Raw genomic sequence first — 23,506 nt, 5'->3', positions numbered from 1 at the left:
GTCGAATCAGAGGGTCTTCACCAGGATGCTTTGAGACTACAGTAATCACACCCTTACAGCACTGCGTGTGTGTGTGTGTGTGTGTGTGTGTGTGTGTGTGTGTGTGTGTGTGTGTGTGTGTGTGTGTGTGTGTGTGTGTGTGTGTGTGTGTGTGTGCGTGCGTGTTACACAGTAATGAATGTTACTTGAACTGCTCAAGCGGAGTGGGCATCGATAGGCAAGCAAGCACCAGTGTTATCACTAGTGTTCTCTCCCTGTCTCCCTGTCTCTCTTCACCCCTTCTCTCCTTCCCCCTTCCTCTATTTCGTTTTCTCCCTATCTTTCTGCCTCCATCTCCTGCTCTCTTCCTCCCTGTCGCTTTCCTCTTTCTGTGTCTTTTTGTTTCTCAAGTCTCTCTCTCTATCCTCTTTCTGTCTCTTTCTGTTTCTCCCCCAGTCCTTTCTTCTCTCTCGCTCTCTCTCCAATCCCTCTCTCTATCCTCTCGCTGTCCGTCTTTCTGCTTCTCCCCCCCAGTCTGTCTTTCTGTCTCTCCCATCCTTCTCTCTATCCTCGTCTCTTTTGTTTCTCTCTCTCTCTTCTTTAAAGCCTGAACTATCATCCTTATGAGAACGTATCCTATGAAACGTAAATTTAATATTATTAAAAATGTATATTTTGCACCTCTCTCAAGCCCCCAATATTTAAATATCTGTATTAGTACTATGAGCATCAAATATAATCTAGCTGCAAGGATATGAATGAAATGATAAATCATGAGAATACAAGAGACAGGGGCTCAGTGATCTGGACAAACCACTTTATTTCTGATATGGGAACTATACACTGTACATTCAGTCACTGTAGTATATAAGCATAACTATTTTCAAACATAATCTCATAAAGACCTTTACTTTACATTATAGTCCGGTGTGAGGTGGGGGAGTTGGAGGTGGGGGCGGGAGGTGGGGATAAAAAAAAAGAAGAAAAAGCTGTGAAAGGATGGGAGAGAGAGAGAGAGGGGGGGGGAGGACAGGAGATGGGTAAATAAGCCAAGCCTTCTTCTTCTCATACTGTATATGTGGCATTAATAAATGGAGAGCTTACATTTACCTCTTAGATAAAAAATATTTCTAGAATGATGAGTGTATATAGCGTTAGCAGCAGCAGTAGGGCTAGTGGGATACAGGGGGCGAGGGTGGGGGGTTGGGGTCTTGGGGAGGGGGGGTCTTGCACGGGTGGCGTAGTCTTGACCTTTAACCTGTCGTATTTCCTTAGCACAGGTCAGCTTTTGGATACTGATGAAGATAATGTTAAAAATATATTTATATATATATATGAACTGGTGGAAAAAAAAGCCATTCGATACAAAGACTACAGTAAAAAAAAAATGAAAAGAAAATGAAAATAGGTGAATAACATTGTGTGTATGTCAGGGGTATTCTTGTTTGCACTGCGATCATTTTTGTTTTCCCCCGAAACACCGTTCTCAGTTAAAAAACGTAAATTACAAAACATAACAAACAAACAAAACAAGACAGCTATTGTAAGAAACAAATTCTTCTTTTGAAAAAGAAATGAAAACACCATGTACATATATTATACAATATTGTCAAATGAAAAAAATATTTACATTTGTAAATTGTTATTCAAATGTGGCTAGTATTTTGTCTACTTTTTCTTTATATGGACTATTATTGCTGCTTATTTTCCATTTTTTTAGCAAAATCATTTTTGATTAGAAAACAACGTTGTTAAACTTACAATTTTCGCCTTAACAGGGGAGTGCCAAAAGCCAAATGTTTTATTTTATTTTCTTGGCCTCTCTGTTGTAGAAAACCATGCGCAAGGTAAACTACATCAAGTCCTCTGAGTGTAAAAACAACTAGAAAATGTACCAATTTAGGTCTGTTTTAAACTGCAGACTCTTAACAACGCTGGACTTTGTTGTGTTGGTTAAGAAATGAGCTATAAATGTAAGCCCCTCTTTGTAATCAGCCCGCTCACCTCGAGGCAGGTTGACCAGATTGTGAATAAAAGGGAAGGCCTGTATATACAACCAAGAGCAACAATTAACCATCTCCCGCAACGGTACAAGTGGCTTTTTTTGTTTGTTTACTTTGTATGTATAGAAAACGTCTTGCATGCATAATCATTGATTTGTAAAGGAAGCAAAAAAAAACACTCATTCAAAAAACTAAAAAAGCATTTCGCATCAAGCAATTATTAAGTTGTTTTCTTTCCAACGGTGAAAAGAAAATCCAACACATACTGTCGAGAAACGTTTTTGTAAACTTGTTTGAGAAATACTGTTAGAAAAGAGCTGCTGAGCATGGTGATTGTTTCATTATTATTATTTTTATTATTATGAGAAGGTTCTAGACTTCTCCTTAAGTTTGAGCGCACTGACATCTCACTACAGTGTTAATCTTCACAGTAGCGGCACGCAGCTTTCGTCCGCACACGCGCACCAGCGACGCCGAGCTTTGCGACTCCAAGCCAGAGACGGTCGTTTTAGCGACGCTGAGCTAGCAACGCTAAACCAGTGTCGCTAAGATAGCTTTGCTAGGTTAGCAACGCAAGCTAGCCTCGCTAAGTTAGCGACACTGAACTCTGGATGCCTAGCTCTGCGAGGACAGTGGCGACATCAGTGCTCCTGCTCTGGAAACCCATCGCCTACGTCCAGGCACTTGAGGTTGTCCAGCATTGCAATTTGAACGTTGTTTGTTTTTGTTTTTGTTGCCTGTGCAAAGTTGTGTGTTTTTTTACGATAAGGTCAATACTATTTATGATGTTTGTGTAAAAAAAAAAATCCTTAAATCTTTTCTCTCATCTAAGTAAAGACAGATAGCTTTATACTGCGTAACACAATAAACCTTTAAACGTACAGTATCAATGCCCGATATTGACTATATGGATAGCAAACCTTCTCAAATGTCATGCATAAAAATATAGTTTTCTATTGAAAAAGAGTGAACATAACAGACAAGCAATAAAATATCCCCACATTTAAACCATCAACAACCAAAACAAAATGGCATCAACACAAGGTACGTGTAGACTGTGTGGAGCCCACTGTGTGATCGGAGCTGTCTTTAGATATTATTTTAAACAAAAATCGAAAATCTTATCAAAACCACTGGAGTTAACATGTTTGCTTCCGGGCTCTTAACTGACGTGTTTCACCCAAGTCTGTAATTATATCCATTTCGACAATCCCTCATGACTCGTGGAATTGGAATTAGGCTTGTGGGCTGGGGGGGGAATGATTGGAACTGTTTTTGCTGTTCTTAATGATAATAATAATAATTGTTTTAATAAACCCAGACTGCATCACCAAGTAACTCCTTTCTTTTGTTTTTTTTCAAATATTTGATTTAATTTTGTATGAAACTTTAATTTAGTCTTTGTTTGGATGATTTTAACCAACTTATAGCATGTCAGTGGGGAGTTTCTTATTTTCTTTTTTAAGGGGATGAAAGCGTTCGTTGGATTGACGATGCGCTGTATCCCACCGGCTATGACAAAGTGCGATTCATTGATAAAAAGGAAGGAAATTAAACGAAACAAACACATACTTCTATTTACATACCATAATTTAATTAAAATGAATGTTTTGTGGTTCCTGCTTAGGGCTTGACACAGCCAGTCCTAAAATTATAGCAATCGGCGATATAGCATTGACACAGATGTTTCCAATTCCAGTTGTCTTCAGAGATTAACACCTCGTTTCTGATGTCACAGGCTGCCTAACATGTATGGTTGCGTGTGTGTGTGTGTGTGGGTTTGTTCACGTGAATGTAGTGTTCAGGGACATCAGGAAGTGCTGAAAGAAAGGTTCTTGGACGGGAATACAGACTTTGCAAAACAGATCTCCACCCAAAAGCAAACTTTCTTAAACCCTTTCAAAAAAAGAAAAAGAAGAGAATTACAATTATGCGAATCGAGAATAGAAAGACGGATAAAATCGGAATCAAAGGTGATTAGACGTTCACACGTCGGTGAGCGGCTTCCTTCAGGACGTACAAACTATAGGTGGGGTGGCACTGTGGACACTGTGTCTGGCGTTTTATCCTTGTGTTTTTTTTGCTCATCTATCTCTTCTTGTCTGTATCCTTGCATTCGTCTCCAAGCTCCGACAGCACAGAGAAACAACATCAACAACAACTTGTGTCTTTTTTTTCAACCTCTTTACATATCGCTGTGTAGTCTCTGGTAATCCTCGCATGACTCCCCTCTGTGTTGTGGTGTAGGGGAGAGGATGGATGGGGGAGGGGGGGTGAGGGGGTGGACATTGAAGGATAACTGTGTGGGAGTGAAGGGATCCCAATCCCGGGTCAGGCGCCCCCCGTGACCCTCGTTGGTCCGTGCCGTCCACAGACGCCTCCAAAAAGAGTTCCAGCACAGCACCGGTTCATAGTTCTTTCTCGTCGTCTCCATCGGCATCTATGACAGCACCGCGACGTCTCCCCCTGAAGCGGCGTTCACCCCCCCCCGCTGCAACACACCAACAACGCCTCGCCGGGCTCCTCTCATCATCGCCGCCCAGCTCTGTGTCTTTGATCAACAACAACAACTACTATAACTATCGTTATATTCAGTGCTCGTGTGGGCTACTAGTCATGTGTTCTTTTGGTCCCGCCCCCTGCCTGACAGACGTCTTTTAATGTCTCCCCGGTCTCTCTACCCCCCCCCGGTCTCCACCCCTGTTTGATTCGGGAGAGCCCAAGCATCGGTGGGGGTGGGGGTTGGGGGTTGTGTGTATAGGGACAGGCCCCCCGCCGGGCGTGAGCGGATTCACCGTACAAAACAAAAAAAGGGCGGCGGTCCGTCACCACCGGGGGCTGTCCCTCCTTGAGTTTGTGGGGCAAGAGAAACCATGTCGGAGGGGGGAGAGGAGATCGAGGTCCGGGAGGGGGAGAGGGAGGGAGGGGGGGAGGGGGGGGAGGTCCGGAGGGAGGTGATGATTGGTCGGTGTGTGACAAATGCGGCGATGCGAGGTGAGGAGGTGGAGCAGTGTCAGTTGCTGGTGGCGGCGGCAGCGTGCTTGTGCGTGGGGGCGCCGTCCATGTTGGCGAGGACGGCCGACTTGGGCCACAGCTGCTGCTGCAGCTCCTTGACCACCCTCTCCAGGTGCTCCCGAGCCTCCCGCTCCAGCAGAAGGTCGGCGCGGAGCTGCTCGCGGTCGGCCTCGGCGTGCTGCAGCTTCATCTGGAGGTCCTCGATCTGGAACAGGGAGACACGCCCAGTTCAATTGATGTTCAATGACTTTGTTCTCTGTTGAGGAACTTGCTATGGTATTCTGGTTTTACAGCGCACCGAGACATGTCATGGCTTAGTGTTGGTCTCGACTTGGCATTTGACCTGGCATTTGGACTTTGAGCACTTCCATAGGGTTACTCATCTTGCGCGTGGCTATAATGCTAACACGCTACAAGGTGGAAGGGCACTTGAAAATAGCCTAAGCTCTTCCCCCACACAGATCTGATGCGATCAATCATGTGGTTATTTCAATTGCAAACTCAATTGGCTGAAGCCTTTCCATGCTGGCAGGCGGAGCAAAATCAGGTTGTTCGCTTTTGTCCCTTAAAAAAAAATAAAAATCGAATTTCTCTTTAATTTCTCTATTTTTAGAATCACTTAGAACGGTTACCCATCCCAAATCCAGGAGTGTTTGCCACCCATGTTGTTAATCCGTCTCTTCTATTGGGACATTTCCCACTATAAGCGTTCCATACGTTTGCCACACTGTTCGAGGCACCATCCCAACACGGTTGTACAACATGCCAAAGGCATACACAAGCCTCCCCGCTCACAGCATCTGACAAGCCTAAAAACAACCCTGTCTCCCAGTGCTGTCAGTTCTGTCACCGCATTTCCACCAGACAGGCCCCCAAGCCACAGCCAAACAATCAGTGATCCTCCACGGATGTACTTTCTAAATGACGGGTTTCCAAAATGGCAGTCTGGCGGCTCTGTGTGGATCGGGAGACAGCCAGTCCGACACCCTTGTTTATTTTCATCTGATTGGCAGCCCTCCCTGCCTCCCCTTCCAATGTCTGTTCAGGATTCGGCTCTGACCTCCAACATAACCGCCTAAATAGCTATTCAAGACTAGAAACCTTATTCCTATTATTATTTATCGCCATATGTACCAGTAGAGTGGAGTTATGGCTACTAGTTTACTGCCAGTTTAAATTAAATATAAATGATGATACCTAGATAAGGAGGAAGAAGAAATAACATACATATGCTATGAATATAAATACATATACACTAGATCATCTACCGAAAGGAATCCCAAAATATCCAGTTCAACCCGAACAAAGACGTCTTCATGGGCGGCCGCGTAACTTCCTTACCGTGATAAGTACACTTCCAGGCTGGTAATCTGGAGATCGTGAGATCCTACTGGCCTGTTTGCCCGGTTTTGCATCGCATCAGACCTGTCTCTGCACAACTAGGAGCACAAAGGCCAAGATCTACCTCAATGACTATTTCTAAGTGACTCTGCAGGCATTACTCTGTGAACTCGAACACACGGTGTGTTCCGATGCATGTCATCAAGCAGCAGTAGGGGTTAGACCGCAGACTTGGAACACAGCACCTGTTGGTTGGGACTCTACACCCTGGTGAAAAAGAAATACCCTGGCCTTACCCGCTGTGAAAAATAGCAAAAACTGAGGTTCACAGAACCAGCTATGCGTGCACGTGCACGTTTGTCTGTGTGTGCGTGTGTGTGTGTGTGTGTGTATACTACACGCACCAGTACCCTGGCCTTACTCGCTGTGCAAAAATGAGGCTCAAGGAACCAGCCATACATGCCCGTGCATGTTTGGCTCCGGGTGTGTGCGTGTGTAGTACACACCTGTGCCGAGTACTTGGCCCGCAGGCGGCCCGCCTCGCAGCCCTTGTCGCAGACGCGCAGCAGCCGCGCCTGCTCCAGCTCGCGCTTCAGGCGCGCGCGCGACTCGTTGGCCTCCTTCATCCTCTTCTCGCTCTCGGCGCGCAGACGCTCGATCTCCTTGCGGAGGTTGCGTTTGGCCTCCGTCGCCTCGCGCAGCTTCTCCTTCTTGGCCACGCGCAGGAACTCCAGCTCCTAGTGCGGCAGAAACACACGGGGTGGGGAGGGGGGCCGGGACACGGCAGAGGGTTAGTGGCTGGACGAGCGGGGACGGAGCGGAGGCTCGTTCGAGTGAGAGGGGGATTCACTTTTTGTTTGGTGTTGGGAGTGTGCAATTCATAACTTTGTGTTGAGTTTGAAGTGACTCATTTTCTGAATTGGCGGTGTGAACATTACACAGAGAAGTGTGATGTCTTTCCACTGAGAATGAGTGTGAAGTGTGCGTGCGTGTGTGTGTGTGTGTGTGTGTGCGTGTGTGTGTGTGTGTGTGTGCGCGCAAACACGCCCGTAAGCTACTCATGGGAACCTAGAGTGAACGGCACACTTGTCTGTTATGGAGCCTTGTTGTTTCCTGAAGACAGATGCGTAGCAGCGCATGCCAACACACACCCACTGCTGCCCCAGCGTTACATCTCGCTATATATAAATAAATATATTAATACATATATTCATGAACTATGAATAAATATGTTAATAAATACCTCACATAAATGAATGGCTATAAATAACAGAAATATCCCCACTAGGAAGCGGGGTAAAGTCCCCTCCTATGACGGACCCATTCAGTGTGGGTGTTTTGGTCAGGCTCCAGGACTAAAATAAACCAGTGGAAGTCCAGGCTGTTCCACAACAGCCGTCAACATCCTCTCTCATTGTTATCTCCGGCCTGGACCCAGGGGCCGCAAGCTGCTCCTAGAAACAACTGCTGATTCCCTCCAGCCGGTGGGTTCCTGGTAGTGTGGGTACTGTGTGTCCTGCCGTTCCTTTGGGCCCCTTCTACTGACTTAGGATGTGGGTCGTCTTAGGAGGCTTACGGACATGTGTGTATGTGTCTGTTTGCCTTGTGTGAGTGAGTGTGTGTGTGAGTCTTTTTTTTTGTGTGTGTGAACATTTGTCTGTTTGTGTGTGTGTGCGCACGTGATTGTTTTATTTGTGTATAGTGTTCCTACACAGTTTGCCAACAGTGTGCATACGTAACTTGTGTACAGTGTGTACATATCTTGTGTACAGTGTGTACGTATCTTGTGTACAGTGTGTACGTATCTTGTGTACAGTGTGTGTGTATATATATATCTGGTGTACAGTGTGTGTGTATATCTTGTGTACAGTGTGTAGAGCGCTGGGTGTCAGTGTATATATCTCGTGTACAGTGTGTACACCGCTGGTTGTCGGTGTGTATATCTCGTGTACAGTGTGTACACCGCTGGTTGTCGGTGTGTGTATCTCGTGGACGGTGTGTACACCGCTGGGTGACAGTGTGTATGTCTCGTGGACAGTGTATACACCGCTGGTTGTCGGTGTGCATATCTCGTGGACAGTGTGTACACCGCTGGGTGACAGTGTGTATATCTCGTGGACAGTGTGTACACCGCTGGGTGACGGTGTGTATATCTCGTGGACAGTGTGTACACCGCTGGGTGACAGTGTGTATATCTCGTGGACAGTGTGTACACCGCTGGGTGACAGTGTGTATATCTCGTGGACAGTGTGTACACCGCTGGGTGACGGTGTGTATATCTCGTGGACAGTGTGTACACCGCTGGGTGACGGTGTGTATATCTCCTGGACAGTGTGCACACTGCTAAGTGCGTCTCCATGTACCTGCTGCAGGCTGCGCTTGGCCTGCAGGGCGGAGCCCAGCTTCTCCTCTTGCTTCACCCTCATCTTGACGATCTCGTGGAGGAATCGCTCCTTTGACTCCTTGGAGTCCAACCCCCCGTCCAGGGCCTGCCGCAGGGTCTCCAGCTCCGCCTCCAGCCCCGCCTCCAGTGAGGCGGGGACGGGGCCCGTGGGGGCGGGCGTCGTCGGGGACGACTCGGCGGCGGCGGCGGCGGGGGTGAGGGGGGCGGGGGTGAGGGGGGCCGGCGGCCCGTGGGCCATCGGAGAGCTCAGGTCCTTGGCGGAGCCGCACGAGGAGGTGAAGGAGGGCGAGGAGAGGGAGGAGAGCGAGGAGGTGACTGTCGGGAAGAGAAGGAAAAGGGGCGAGGAGGTGAGTGGGGTTGAGGATTACCCGCGGTTTAGAAACATGCCGTGTGCCCGCGGGGCGCCACTTACGTTCATCGCGGTTCTCGACCTCGACCTCCACCTCGGAGTCGTCCTGGGGGGGCTTGCAGATGGAGGCGGGGGGCAGACAGCAGGGCTCTGGGACCAGGGGGACCAGAGGCAGCAGGGGGCCCAGGGCTAGCAGCGGGTGCTGGTCCCCGCCGGTGGCCTTCCTCTTGCGGGGCCGGGCGGGGGTGTGGGCCTCCTCTCCGGGGGGCTCCCCTCCGCTGGGGTGGGAGGTGCTGGGGACACACGGGGACATGGGCTCCGGGGCCTTGCCCAGGGGCTGCGGCGTGAGGGCGACGTTGGGGGCCACAGCGCTCTCCATGGTCTTGAAGTTGTAGAAACTGAGGGGAAAGATAATCGAGAGAGCACTTTCTTAGTACTTTTTCACTGGAGGTATACTTGATTTTTTATACTGTACATATTTTTCTCCTTTTCTTTTTCTCATTTTCTTATGGCTATTTTTTCGTGGCTTGGCAATGTGCCAATTGTACGGAGGAATTGAGAGAAAAACAGAGAGAGAGAGAGAGAGAGACATTTCAGCGTTGGTATGCAGACATGTTATTGGGTTTGGACCTTCTCTGGAAACCGTCTCTTATCTCACTGACACGAACCAGCTGATCCTCTGGCCCCTCTACAGAGAACCCTGTCAGCCATGTTGGATCAGAGTATGGGGGCTGCGGTGGCCGGACTCACCCGTCTCTCAGCAAGGCCAGGGGCCGGCCGGAGGGCTCCTTGTCTGCAGACGAGATGTTCGGGGACCAGGGTCTGAACGCTGAGGGCCTCTGCCTGGGCTGGATGCAGTTAAGACCCTGAAACACACACACACACACACACACACACACACACACACAATGAATACAAAGTACAAAACAAACACAGCTCATAACAACACGAATATGGGTCCAATAGGTCGGGAAAAAAAGCAAGTCATCAAAAATAGACTTTTACTTTCAATTGCATCGCACCTTTCATTGATAAGAATCCCTGAGGGCTAATAATAATAATATAATTCATTGAATTTATATAGCGCTTTTTTTTCTGGAAACTCAAAGCACTTACAGTGAAGGGGGGGGGAGAACCTCACTAACCAAGGCAATGGTTAGTGTGCAGTGTGAATGCTGCACTATATGAACACAGGCAAGGACATTTGGAGCTGTGAATTGTTGGGTATCGATCGTCGCGCGGGCCCATCTATCATGGTGTTTGGGTGATGTTGGGTTACAGTTCTCCCAGACCTCAGGAGGCGGGCTGGGTAAGGGAATACACAGAGCCCCCCCGAGTGCTCTCTGGTTTCCCCTCGGCAGCGCAGCTCGGCAGGTCTAAATTTAAGCCCCGTCCCTCATCCGCCGTCCATCCATCCTAAAGTCTGTCATGGCAGCACCCAAAATCTCATCCTAAAGTTTGTCATGGGAGGAGTGCAGCACCCCAAATCTCATCCTAAAGTTTGTCATGGGAGGAGTGCAGCACCCCAAATCTCGTCCTAAAGTTTGTCATGGCAGCACCCCAAATCTCATCCGTACCGACGACCACTGTGGAGTATGACTATCACAACAATCCGACTGTATTTACACCGTACACCTTAAACAAGTTTTATCAAATCCGAGATTCACAGCGATATATTTCAGAGGTAGATTGAAGCCGTAAAGAAGACACATTGTGAAAATCAAAGAAAGCATAACTAAAAGGGACATGTTTTAAGATTTTTTTGATGTTTTCAAAATATTCCCGGATTCAATGTACAAACGCAATACAAAACCAAGACCTATTTAGCTCACCTTATTGGCAGAGGCAGAGAGGGAGCGTAGCCAATCGGGTGTCTTGTCCTTGTCAGCCAATGGGGGCGATGACAGGAAGTCTTCATGTTTCAATTTCTTGGCTGGGATGGGATCAGCTGCCTGGAAACAGAGAATAGAGAGGAGTTTAGAGTTTAATATGAGTATTATATGGTCGCTTTGACATTCGTTAGCGTAATTCTAGTAGCCAGTTAATGCCACTGCCTGTTATTTTACGTTCACATTCTTTTTTTTTAAGAGAATGAAACAATGATTGCCTCCGTGTGCCTGATAACGTGGGAGTGGCCGTGTAGAAGTGCACTTGCTTGAACACATACAGGCAAACTAAGAACACACACACACACACACACACACACACACACACACACACACACACACTGTCTGTGAGTCTGTCTGATGGACAGACAAGGAGGGGTCTGTTGTGACTATGATCTCATCTTCTTAGCTGTGGCTGTCACTGGCTGCCACACAAAGTTTGCGTGTGTGAGTTTGTGTGTGTGTGTCATATACACAAACACGCACGCACACAGGCACGTACACAAACACATCAACAGCCATCGACTCGCACGATAAGGAAACTCATGGTTCTCCACTGTATGCTGTACATATACTGTATCTAGACCATTTCTGTTCAAGGTCAGATGCTTAGGTTTCGTTTCATTGAAATGTTCCCACACCCACACACACCCCAGGCAGAAGGGACATGCCCTAGGTGGTCTGAAGGTCACACGCATGAGCGGAGGCCAGTACACCGTGACACAACAGAACAAGAGCTGGGGGTGGGCGTCTTTCACACATTATCAGCCTTCTCTCTCTTATTCCCCTTCTCCGTATTCTATCTCTCTCTGTTGCTCTTTCTATCTCTGTCTGTCTATCTCTGTCTTTCTATCTCTCTGTTTGTCTAATCAATCTCTCTCATTCTATTTCTCAGTTTTCTTTCTATCTGTCTGTTTCACTGTCTATCTCTCTCTGTCTATCTCTGCCTCTACAAGTATGGTAGAAAGTCTGTCTCTATCGCTGTTTCACCCATCCGTCTATCTTTATCTCTCTTACTCGCTCTCTGTCTCCCCCTCTCGTGTCTCTTTCTATGGGTCTGGTGCATGTGTTTCTTGAAGGAATCCAATGTGGTGACGGTGGAGGGAGGTGGCGGCTGGTGTCCATCCACAGTACAGGTGGCAGCACTCTCCCTAGACACATTGCTTACTGTCTATACACACACACACACACACACACACACACACACACACACACATACACACACACACACACACACACACACACACACACACACACAAACCAAACACGTGCCTTATTCTGTTTCCAAAGAGACATCAACAGGTGGCCCTTTCTAATAGGAGTTAGCATCTCAACTTCCCTCCCACACTATAAACTCTCTCTCTCTCTCCCTCTCTCGCTTTGTCCATCTGTCTGTGTGACCATGTTGGGATCTTGCTGGCTGCGCGGCCCTCCTGTAACGGGAGACCGCGTTAAGCCGGCATAGTGGGGACAATAAAGGCGGCTAGACTGCGCGCTGACACCCGGTGACACCCAGAGGAACACCAGGGTTACCTGGCAGTGGCTCAACCGGCTCGCCAACAACCATTTCCTGCGAGACGTATCAGGACCAAACGGCCACTTGATGTTGATGTTCTATTTTTAAAACAGAGAAAAGAGTTCCTAGGGTTGACCTTCGTCCGGGCTCTGTGTTACTCTGCTCTAGTGTTTTACAGGTTGGACGACCTCTAAACACTCTGAGCATGCATGAGGTTGAGGCCACAAAACACGGTAGACTTTGTTTAAAGGTATGCGTTGGTTAGTGTTCGGCTGTATCCACATCGCTGCTGCGGGATGTGAGCGGATCTTATTATTATAGTGACGCTCTCATCATCTTAGTGTCTTTGCTATTCAAAAACGTGTTCAACATCCAGTTGTACTAAGGTGATGTGAGAATATTGGTGTCAGGACAGCAGTAAAGGCCTCTCTTAGTAGGTCTTGTCTGGTGGTCTGGACTGAAGCGAACCAGGGGAATGCATTCGGTGCGCGCGTAGCGTAGCGGTGAAGCTAGCAACCACATTGGGTTTGTAGTTGTAGGCCATGTCACACAAGATAAACCTCCCTGCATATTAGCATGGCTAGCCGGCTAGCGCGTCCACTGGGAGAGACAGAGACACAGAGAGAGACAGAGAGAGAGAGAGAGTGAGAGTTAGCAGAGAAAGAATACTCTGCTAATCTGCCGGCACTGATACACACACACACACACACACACACACACTGGAGTCCCTAAGGCCTGAATGGGCCTATTGCACGTGCCCGCTGGTGTCTTGTGGATTAACCATTGCTAGCGTCAACAGACCTCCACGGAAGGAGGGGGGGGGAGAGATAATCTTGAAACAGCGGATGATGTTTCGGGTCAACGATTGGCTGACTGAGCTGAGGGTGGTGGGCGGTGGGGCATGGGGGGTAATCTTTGTCTCTAGATTACAGAGCAGTTGGTCCCAATGGCGGCAAACCAAGACACACTGGGGGGGGGGGGGGGAAGCAATGACTCGCAAAGACTGACAGATGGAGAGACAGACAGACAGAGAGGGAGACTTAAAAAAAACGAAGAGCATTGCAGAACCGGATAACATAACACAAACACACGCGCACTCACAAACACACACTCAGCAAAGGCACAGGTGTTGGCACTCATGTACAACGATGCATCTGTCAATCTCAATTTCACTCTAACGTACACCATGTTGATATATATAAATATATATATATATATATATATTAGGCCTATTTGTAGATATGGATGTGTCTCCACATTTATATACTGTATGGACATATATAAACATATTATATATAAATATATACCGATATTAAGCATACTTAGCCTTCAGAAATGGCCTGATATCATTATAAGATACAACACAACAGCAGATGCGTCTGTCATTTAATGTAGAATCTATCATATTTAGGAGGGGTGGCTGATAGACCAAGACTTCACACTCTGAAAAGATATGGAGGATATGACACCTCGAGGATAGGGTGCTCTAGAACCGCGAGCAGCGTTGGTGCGCATGTGGTTAGATATAGGGGTTAGGCGGTGACTGGCCGTGTGTGTGTGTGAGTGTGAGTGAGTGTGTGTGTTAGTGTGTGTGTGTGTGAGTGTGACACTCATGCTCATACATGGAATCTCACACCCTGCTGTAGACATGGTATCTGTGTCACCCGCCTCAGGCGGGCGCGCACACACACACACACGCACACCACACACACATACACACACGCACCTCACACACACAAACACACACAGACACACACCATGGCCATACAAGGAGGCCAACCATGAGAAAGTCACAAAGCCTCCAGTCATGAGCTCTCTCAGCCGTGTGTGTGTGTCTGTCTGTGTGTGTTCGTAATGGTACATCTGTTCTTCAGTGTGTGTTGTCCTTGAGTGTGTGTCCTTACTCGATGTGTCTGTCTGTCTGTTTGTCTGCATGTCTGTCTGTCCGTGTGTGTAAGTGTGTGTCTATATGTGAATGTGTCAGTCATAAGTATGTTTGTGTGGTTGTGTGTGTGTGTGTGTGTGCATGTGTGTCCGGATGGGTGTGTCAGCCAACAGCCTTCTCACTTTCTGAGAAAACCGTCTGTCTTTTGAAACTCTGCATTCTGCAGAAGACTTCCTCTGTCTGCTGGCTCCAGCCATCAATTCACACTACCTTTTAGTTTAACAAAACTCAGCTAAAGCAAACTGTCGCTTTCCCACGATGATGTTCCCATGGTAGCATTTACTTTTGGATTCGATTGTAGCCTTCTAGGTGTTTCTCTAAGGGTATTACGGTAGCTAGTTTGCTAGTTCTTATAGGATAAAATGCTAGCTGTTTAGCTTGTACTTATGGGATAATATGGTAGCTAGTTTTCTTAACATCATATTCATAAAATATGAAGTTAACACCTAGATTTGTATAAGTGGTAGTGAGCTAAAAACTGTGAAGCAACATTCCCAGGCCAGACATAGGACATTTATTGCTCTGTTTCCGCGGTAACCTCAAGTCTAGGCTGTCGCAGTTACACGACCACCACAGGAAATGTGCCGAGATATTATAAAAAATAAATAAAAATATTGTGTTGCTGTTGAGCAGAAATAAGGACAAAGTTCACGTATTCGAATAGGATCTAGTCATTAAAGGAAAGAGAAGAGCGGGTTAAATAAAAAAATAAATAAAAGAAAAAAGTTGCCATTGTAAACACTAAGGCGAAACTTCCTCTGGCAATTTTTCAGCGGGGTAACTGAGAAGGCTTTGGTGTTGAGAAACACCGACTTGACAGGCAACAACACAACTAAAAGCCTTCCAGCGAAAATTGTCTAGCGATTCTCCTGGCAGGCGGCCAAGCTCTCTCTCCAGATAAGAAGAAAAGTGACACAATCAGCCATTTTTATCTCCTCTTCTTCCATTCCGTCTATCTGTAGCTCCCCTGTCACAACCAACAACTGGTGTCAGATAGGGGGGGGGAGGGGGGGGGGAAGGAACGTTCAACCGTTCTCACCGAGCACTTGAATAGATTTTAATTATCTGAACTTTGGGTGTTGCCAAGTCTTTGTAGTTTTGACTCATCCTAAGCTTCTGAACTACTGAACTTAGGCAGCCGGTTGGTTCAACAAGTGTGCACAGTTTATTGTCATAGCACACCTCTCTGGTCTCCACCAATGAGGGGCCCTCGTCCCCTCATATATGTCGGGGTGGTCGGACATTGTGGGTTTTTCGACTTTCACAGAATTGCCACACATTGATGTTTTGTAAAGCCTCTGACTCAGCCGCGGATAAGAGCAGAACACCTCCGGCTGCTGAGCCTGACAATGACCCTGGCTTACAGAATCCGGTTCCTGTTGAGCAAGGCTGGGTTTCCACGTCGGGCCGTCAGCAATGTGACAACATGTCAAGAGGCTTAGTCATTACTGCAGATGGATGGTTCATGGCATTACGATGTGAAACAGGTTGTTTCAGCCCCGAGCTAACATCCACCCAGACTAAGACGCAGATAAAAGGGCCAGCAACCTGTTTGCTTCGCCGTCTGTTCCCCTGCAGGGAGAGCCCTACACCGCACCCTGCCTGTGACCTGGCTGAGACCTGCCCGGCACTCTTGTGAAGGCGCCACACTTTTGAATAGGCTGGGCCCCTAGCCTGCAGGCTAGCTTAGCACTGAGAACCAGCTAAGGGAAGTAAATGGGGGGGGGGGGGGGGGGGGGGGAAGATATTTTCACTGCCACAACCACAGAATAAAAATGCTAAACTAACAGGTGTCGCAACATGGCGTCCCTGTAGTATGTACCAAGGAGCAAGGCGACCGGCGCTAAGGTCAAACTTGTTAGCCGTTGACCTTGGTGTTAACAAGCCAGCTGTGTGCGAGTCAAGCAACTGTTCGGTTTGTCGTCGGCTTCGACCGCTCTTTTGTGTGGTACACTGTAAATAGAGTCACGTCGGAGGGAGAGCAGAGAACTCGATTTGGATCTGCTTCAATGTACTCATCTGAAAATACGCACATGTGACTGTAAATATATGTGCGTGCGCCATCCAAATCTCCCAACTGACATTGAGACTATAAAAATTGAGTTTGGTGCAATGGCTGTGGAGAGTTGCACTCCTTCGAGATTTCTCGACTGTGCTCACAAATTACACACACGCCAACGCACACACACGGTCGCACACACATACTGAAAACATACACGACTCCAATTTTGGCATCCCTGCCTGCCTGGCTATGGCTTGGTGGCAGAACAATAGGGCTTCTGTGTTAAATAAAGCAAATGGCACAACACACACACACAGTGCAAAAGTACCACTACGGCACCATTCTACTGCAAAGTATCACTTTTATCTTTTCTTCATTTTCTGAACTTTTTCGGAACAATGTTAAAACTGTATTGTGAAAAATGTTGAGGACTCGGGCACCGAAACTGAGCTGATTTGCTGACTACACTCGAAATTACCTCATATAAAATTCACTTTGATATGATGAAGGGCAAATCCACTATACTCAGCACATAAATGAGTCTGTGTGTGTGTGTGTGTGTGTGTGTGTGTGTGTGTGTGTGTGTGTGTGAGTGTGTGTGTGTGTCTGAGTGTGTGTGGGAGAGGGGGCGGGGGGGCGTGGGGTCAGTCTTTACCTGGACTTTATTTTCTTACTTTTGGAGCATTTACGTTGGGAATGACAGGAAGTAAGTATTGGCCTCGCTGGCGAGAAAGGTCTGTTCTCTTGTTATGTTTAGATACTCATTGACATTGACTATACATTTGAAGGCCCTTGTCCCACAAGACATATGTGCAGTGTACATGTACTCATGTGTGTGTGTGTGTGTGTGTGTGTGTGTGCGCATGTGTGTGAGTGTGGTTCAAAGGCGGGCTGGGTGCATACAGCAGATGTTGAGGTCTTCTGCAATGTGCAAAAACAAGCGCACCCTCGGCCCTTACTTATCCTGTTAACCAGGAACACACCCACCCCCCACTCCTACTGAGCATGAGCAGAAGGAGCCATGTGAATGTGTGTGTGTGTGTGTGTGTGTGTGTGTGTTTGTGTGTGTGTTTCCACAGTCCTAGCCAAAACAATCCCTAAGCTCTCATTTTATGTGGCAGGTTTCAAGAAAACATTCTATTTCCCTCCAAAACCGAAGGGCCCCATGGCTTTCTTTTCTTACGTATTTTTTTTCTTGCTCAAACTGAGAAGACAATGAATGCCGTTCTGGAGAGAAAATAAAACCCCACTATGGACATTGTGCCTGTGACATGTGTTTTTTATGTTGCTGTTTTTTTTATTTTTAAATCTAACCACGGCCTTCGTTTCCAGGAAGGTAGGCCAGGGATGCTAGATATAACTACCACCCGACCACCACGCCCTCCTCCTCCACCCCAGAACATTTGTTGTTCCTTTGACAAGGCTAGGCTGAAGGCTAGCAGCACCACAACCACCCTCGAGGCGAAACAGGGGGCGATGGATACAGGTAACGCTAGCGGCAACACAATGGAAAAACACAAACTAACAATCACGAGAAACGCTTAAATCATAAACCACACTTTGGGAACACAAAACACACACACACACATACGCACACACACACACACACACACACACACACACACACACACACACACACACACACACAGAGGAGGGGGGACAGGATGGGATTGCAGAGAGGAAGGGGGTGGAGGGGGGAGGAAGAGCAGGGTCTCCATTTCCTCTCGCCAAATTTGCTTTGGCAAACGTTTCCGTGGGAACGGCGAGCGAGTCGCGCGGTTCTGCTCAGCCAGAACGAGCAAGGGGGTGGGGGGGGCAAGTCGGGGTGGCCCACTGCGGTGGTGGTCGTGGTGGTGGTGGTGTGGAGGTGGGGGAGGGGTTGGGGTAAGTAAATACAGCTGGACCTTTCCAGCTCTTTTCCCCACGCCAAGGCAGGACTCGAGCTCCTTGGGTCAGCTGTTTATAGAGGGATCCAATGCTAACACTAATGTGCTAATATGCTAATAGGCTAGGACGACGACGAGGGGTCGTGCTGTTCATGGGAGGATCCAACGCTAATGCTCATATGCCAGGGAAACAAGGGATGTTAATAGAAGAATCCAAGGCTAAAACCATGCTAGGGCAACAAGGGCTGTTCATAGAAGGATCCAATGCTAATGCTATTCTGGCAACAAAGGCTGTTCTTAGTAGTATTGAACACTGATGCTAATACGCTAGCTGATACGCTGATGCTAATAACATGCTACTGCTAAGGACGAATCAACTACAAAGATGAACTACATTGGACTGTACTGTATATACAACAGCTCTATAGAAGCTATCTATAGTAGTATAGCTGTCAGTTGAATGGGGGCGTCTGTTTTTCTGCGGAAACGTGCATGGAAAAGTCAGCGGTGGGAGCAGACTGGTGTTGGTCTGAGAGGAGCCAGCCGTTCCTAAATGGAGGAATAATTCTAGGAACCGAGTGTAATGTCTCCTCCATGATCCAGCACAACAAATGTTTTATAGCCATCTAAAAGCAGGATGATTGAATTAGCTGTGCGTTGAAACTTTCTAACATACACTGTGCTCGCACACTAATGGACATTCATATCGATCTGTGTGTGTGTGTGTGTGTGTGTGTGTGTGTGTGTGTGTGTGTGTGTCCATGCACCGAGTGCCCATGCTTTGGCTTACTGTTAGTTAAGAACAAGTGACAACATTTTAATGTCATTATGATACACTTTTAAAATCACGAGCGATGGAAGGAAAAACAAAAATGAGTATTTGGCTTAATATTTAATTCTACAGCTTTCTTGATTGGTTATTAACAAAATATATATCAATATGAAAAGCTGTAAATCTCTCCTTCAGGGGTGCTGGCAATAGCAAGCCCAAATGGCTTTGATCTTCTTTCTAAGAATACTGGAAAGCAAATGACATGTAATTTAAGTTGAATCTAGGAGTTCATGTGTATGCATGTGTGTATTTTGAGGATTTGGCGTATTATAGCATGTGATATGTCCTAGAGTGGAGGGTTCTTATGAAAAGGAACGGCTGAGAAGAGTAAACACTTCGGAGGAGGCGTTTGTGTGTGTGTTTGTGTATTTGTTTTGCGCGTGTTTTGTTTGTATGAGTGTTTGTCGGTAAATATGCTTTTGCAAAGTTGGTGTGAAGTTGTAGAAGTAAACACACACACACAGAGACATGCGCACAGACACACTGAGACACACAGAGACACACACACACACACACACACACACAGGACAGTGCGAGTACAAACAAGTCCTTGCACCATACACTCCAAAGAATAGAAAGGAAAAAAAAGAAAGCAAACACGAGGTGCTGGGAAATGAAAGGGTAGCCGGGCTGAGGCTAGTGGGGACAGGCGTCACTCCACGGCGATAGTTCACATCTGGAAATCCAAAGCAAACTCCACTCAATCTTCCGCTGCCACTCAAGCAGACACACAAACTGTTGTCAGATAACAACAAGGCAGACACTCCCTGGCCCGTTGGCTTCAAGCGCACCTCCTTCCTTTGTCCGCCCTCTACTCTTCAATTATCGCTCGCTAATCCCCGACGAACGTCAATGTTTAGGTCCCGCAGCAAAGACGCCAAAGACTTTGCGTCAGACCTGTCCACAAGGCTTAAAGCTTTATAAACATAATCCTATTCCTTTTACTATGTACCATTTGTATTATTCTTACTTAGTTTGTATTTATCATCATCATATCATCATCCTATCATAATTTTTTTAAATATATATATCAATACAAAGCTAGCATATGCATAGACACTGCATGCGAGGTGTGAGTGTGTCACTTGAGCTAGCTCTAGCTCTAGCGAGTGTCGCTGTTCTTGACAGGTTCTCCATGAAGCGCTGTGGCTCACGGCTAGTCTGATAAGATGCTTTGAAGATTAATGAAAGGTGTAAGCTAACGAGTTATGCGGCACTACGAACGCTCCCTTGACCCCACTCCATGTTTAAAGTGCCACTTGGCCGAGTGCAGATCAGCAGCTGTGTGTGTGTGTGTGTGTGTGTGTGTGTGTGTGAGTGTAGGTGTGCGCTTGTGTGTGTGTGGGAGGCATGGTCATTCAATGATTTACAAGGCGCATAAAAACACCTTAGATAATTCACAGTCCTTAAACAATGGTGGGTGTCTATGGGCGTGTGGGTGTACGAGTGTGTGTGTGTGTGTGTGTGTGTGTGTGTGTGTGTGTGTGTGTGTGTGTGCGCGTGCAGGGGTTTATATTTTCTCATGTCAGCACCAGACAGTGTGCAGTCGTACCATTAAACGGAAGGTCGGCCAGCCACCGTCGACAGGGGTGAGATGAGCCCCCATTAATTCTCCCGGCCTGCTCCGCCACAATGACAAGTCAATCATGGCTCCTGGAAGGCTTCTCCAGCCAAACGGTAGGATCAGATTGGATTAGATTGTCCAGGCGTTCAATGGGAGATACTTCCAGAGAGGCAAAACCATGCAAAAGGGGAGATTCAAATCTATGCCTGTTGTGAAACTAAACTGTTAAATGGCGTGAGGAACGAAGAACGATTTCTCTGGCGGTGCTTTGAATAAACCACTGGTCCTCAGCCCACTCCACCCAGCATGTTGGCTCGGCAACCAGTTCGGCCTGTCTGTGAGAACACTGGAGCCTTCACAGCCCAGGGCTTCCCAGGGGGCTTCCTCTTTTCTGACGAGAGGCCAAGCTAAGGTCAGCTGTCAGCTGGTTCAAAAATATACAACGTCAACCCCCCGGACCGTGGCCAGACGGGGCGCCCGGACGGACGCCCCTGCGTTCCACCTGGTTCCAGCCCGACCACTTCCTCATTGCACACACACACGGTTCCTCACAGGCGCTGGCCAGACAGCGGCCGCCTGTGTCACCACGCACAGACGGGCGGCTGTGCACTTCTATTAGCAGACTGTTGTAGTAGCGCGTTAGGGCAGGAAGGGTGGAAGGTCGGAGGGTGGAGGGACCGCTCGATAACGGCACACCCTCACACATCGGGGGGGGGGGGGGGGGTTATGGAGGCGAGCGTCGGTCGATGTTTACTTTGAACGGCGACCCGAGGAGGGAGTGTTTGTGGTGAGGGTGAGGCGGGAACACGTGCTTGCGAGCGTGAGTCGTATTGCACTCGGTGCTGTGAGGAAGGGCAGGCCCCCGCATTCACGTTTAAGTTGATTTGTGGTGCTCGGTGGAATAGATAACCACATCATGGGCATAATTAGGCCTGGCCTATATGTTGCCATGCCGTAAACGTCGCCCTGAGCCCAGTCCCAGCTACTTGGGTTGCGGTGATGGTAGTGTGCGAGACCCAGCTACGGTACATGCTACACTACAAAGCTAGCATTAAATGAACTGCAACCAAGTCTTTCCACTTCTATTCACATTCAGGCCATAAGTCAACGTCAACAACAGAGGGAGCTGCCGCGGCTCAACTGCCTCTCTGAGGTCTAAGCCACGGGCGAGACACCAATGACCGGCGTTATTTGTGTTATTGCAAGATGCTAGCCTGGCTGCTATCAGCTAATAGCCCTGTGATAAGCTTAGCACTCAAGTCCAGGGCCAAAGTGTTGTTGTTCACTCTCAATCAAAGGCAAGTGCACGTGAAGGGACTAGGGAGATGAGGGTCTTGATTGCACATTACAGTGTTTGCTTTGCGGTGATCTGTGATAGGCGATGCACTAGGGCAGAAAGCAGTGCTTCATATCAAACTCACACTAGCCACTAGAAAGCAAGGGGCTCGACTTAAAAAAAACACCATGGAAACGGACGTCTGCTGGGCAGGAAGTTGGCAACTGTAAAGTGGAAAAAGTATCTTTCAACAAGAGACATTAGGTCACATCCTGTTCGGTGCAGTGGGACAATCTTGTACTTTTTTTGGGGCCATTGAAAATCATGGCAATTGCCCAAAAGCTGACCAGAGTTCCAGAGTTTGTACCGACTGCCATACTCCCACAAATGTATTCCAGCAAACAGTCAGATAGAACTGTGTATGGATGTATGTGATTAATATTGATCCATTATATATGTCCACATACACACGCCCCTGCCAACCCCCAGACAGCCATTTCCCATTGTGCTGCCAGTGCCAACTTGTCAAGCGTCTGTTCAGGCACAATACATATGCATGAGTCCTGGGTGGATGTCTGCAGGGTCCCCTTGTCTGCGTGGGCTAACGTGCAGCACTAAAGCTCAGCGCTACCACTCAGTGCTAACTTGCAGAGCTAGACCATTATAATGGTCTCTGGTTGTTAGCTAGGTCCCTGGCTCTGGCGCTGATGGAATGTTTTCGGACAGCTTTCAGACACTTGGCACTAATGATGCTACACATGCCCTGTGGCAATTGTCTCTCGTTCTCTCTCTCCAGCTATCCCGCCCTGTCTCTCTATCTGTCTCTCTAAATAACCTCCTTTCCTCCAATCGGTGTGCTGAACAGTTTCACCAGGAGCTTTGCGGGCATGTAGCGACATGCTGAATTATCTGCTGCTCGGGTCTGTGTCAAGGTTCTTCAAATAAAAAAAGTTGCAGTGTCAAAATGCAGACATGGGGTGGACACATATTCAGTTATGACTAGTGGTAGCACTATCCGTCATACAGGCAAAGTGGGACCAAACACAGAGAAAAGCGGCAGTTATTAAGGCCTGGCTATTACATTGATAGCGTTAGCATGCTAATTCTGACCTGACCTGCTCCAGGGGCCATTACGTTTTAATGTAAGTACTCCCAGACATATCAAGCCTGTGATGTAGAAAACAGTTTGACACATTGGAACACATTAGCCAGGGAACCATTTACATTTAAATCTCATTTCGCTTAAATCTATCTTTTTCTTGGGAATTATGCATAAAAAATGAATTCCGGATTTTTGTAAATTTGTAGAAAAAAAGAGAGCCAAACCCATCTAAATGTATTGTAAATTGCAATATAGATAGCCATACTGCTAGAGAGAGAGGACTCAAGAAAGAAAGCTAGGGGGCGAAGACCGCGATAGTGATGTAAGTGGTGTATCCTTTGGCAATAGTGCCTCACTTATGGGGTCTTTAGAGAGATAAAGAGAGAGACAGGGAGCTGGGGAAGAG

The 23,506-nt window shown here is 47.5% G+C and overlaps 1 protein-coding gene across 1 annotated transcript in view; it reads right to left on the bottom strand.

Annotated features, from left to right (window-relative positions):
* Positions 1-790: 790 nt before the first annotated feature.
* LOC307079369 (ski oncogene-like) overlaps positions 791-23,506 on the bottom strand; it is a 62,612-nt gene continuing 39,896 nt past the window's right edge. The window contains exons 2-7 of the mRNA XM_079741671.1: positions 10,924-11,043; positions 9,842-9,957; positions 9,155-9,489; positions 8,702-9,057; positions 6,845-7,075; positions 791-5,202 (exon numbers count right to left, since the gene is read on the bottom strand). Coding sequence (XP_079597797.1) covers positions 4,996-5,202; positions 6,845-7,075; positions 8,702-9,057; positions 9,155-9,489; positions 9,842-9,957; positions 10,924-11,043 — 1,365 coding nt within the window. The 3' untranslated portion in view covers positions 791-4,995. The remainder of the gene's footprint in view (positions 5,203-6,844; positions 7,076-8,701; positions 9,058-9,154; positions 9,490-9,841; positions 9,958-10,923; positions 11,044-23,506) is intronic.

Source organism: Pollachius pollachius (assembly GCF_949987615.1).
Source record: "Pollachius pollachius genome assembly, chromosome: 8".
In the NCBI taxonomy this organism is placed as follows: domain Eukaryota; kingdom Metazoa; phylum Chordata; class Actinopteri; order Gadiformes; family Gadidae; genus Pollachius; species Pollachius pollachius.
Note: the sequence above shows the minus strand (reverse complement) of the source record. Positions and strands in the feature narration are given on the sequence as shown.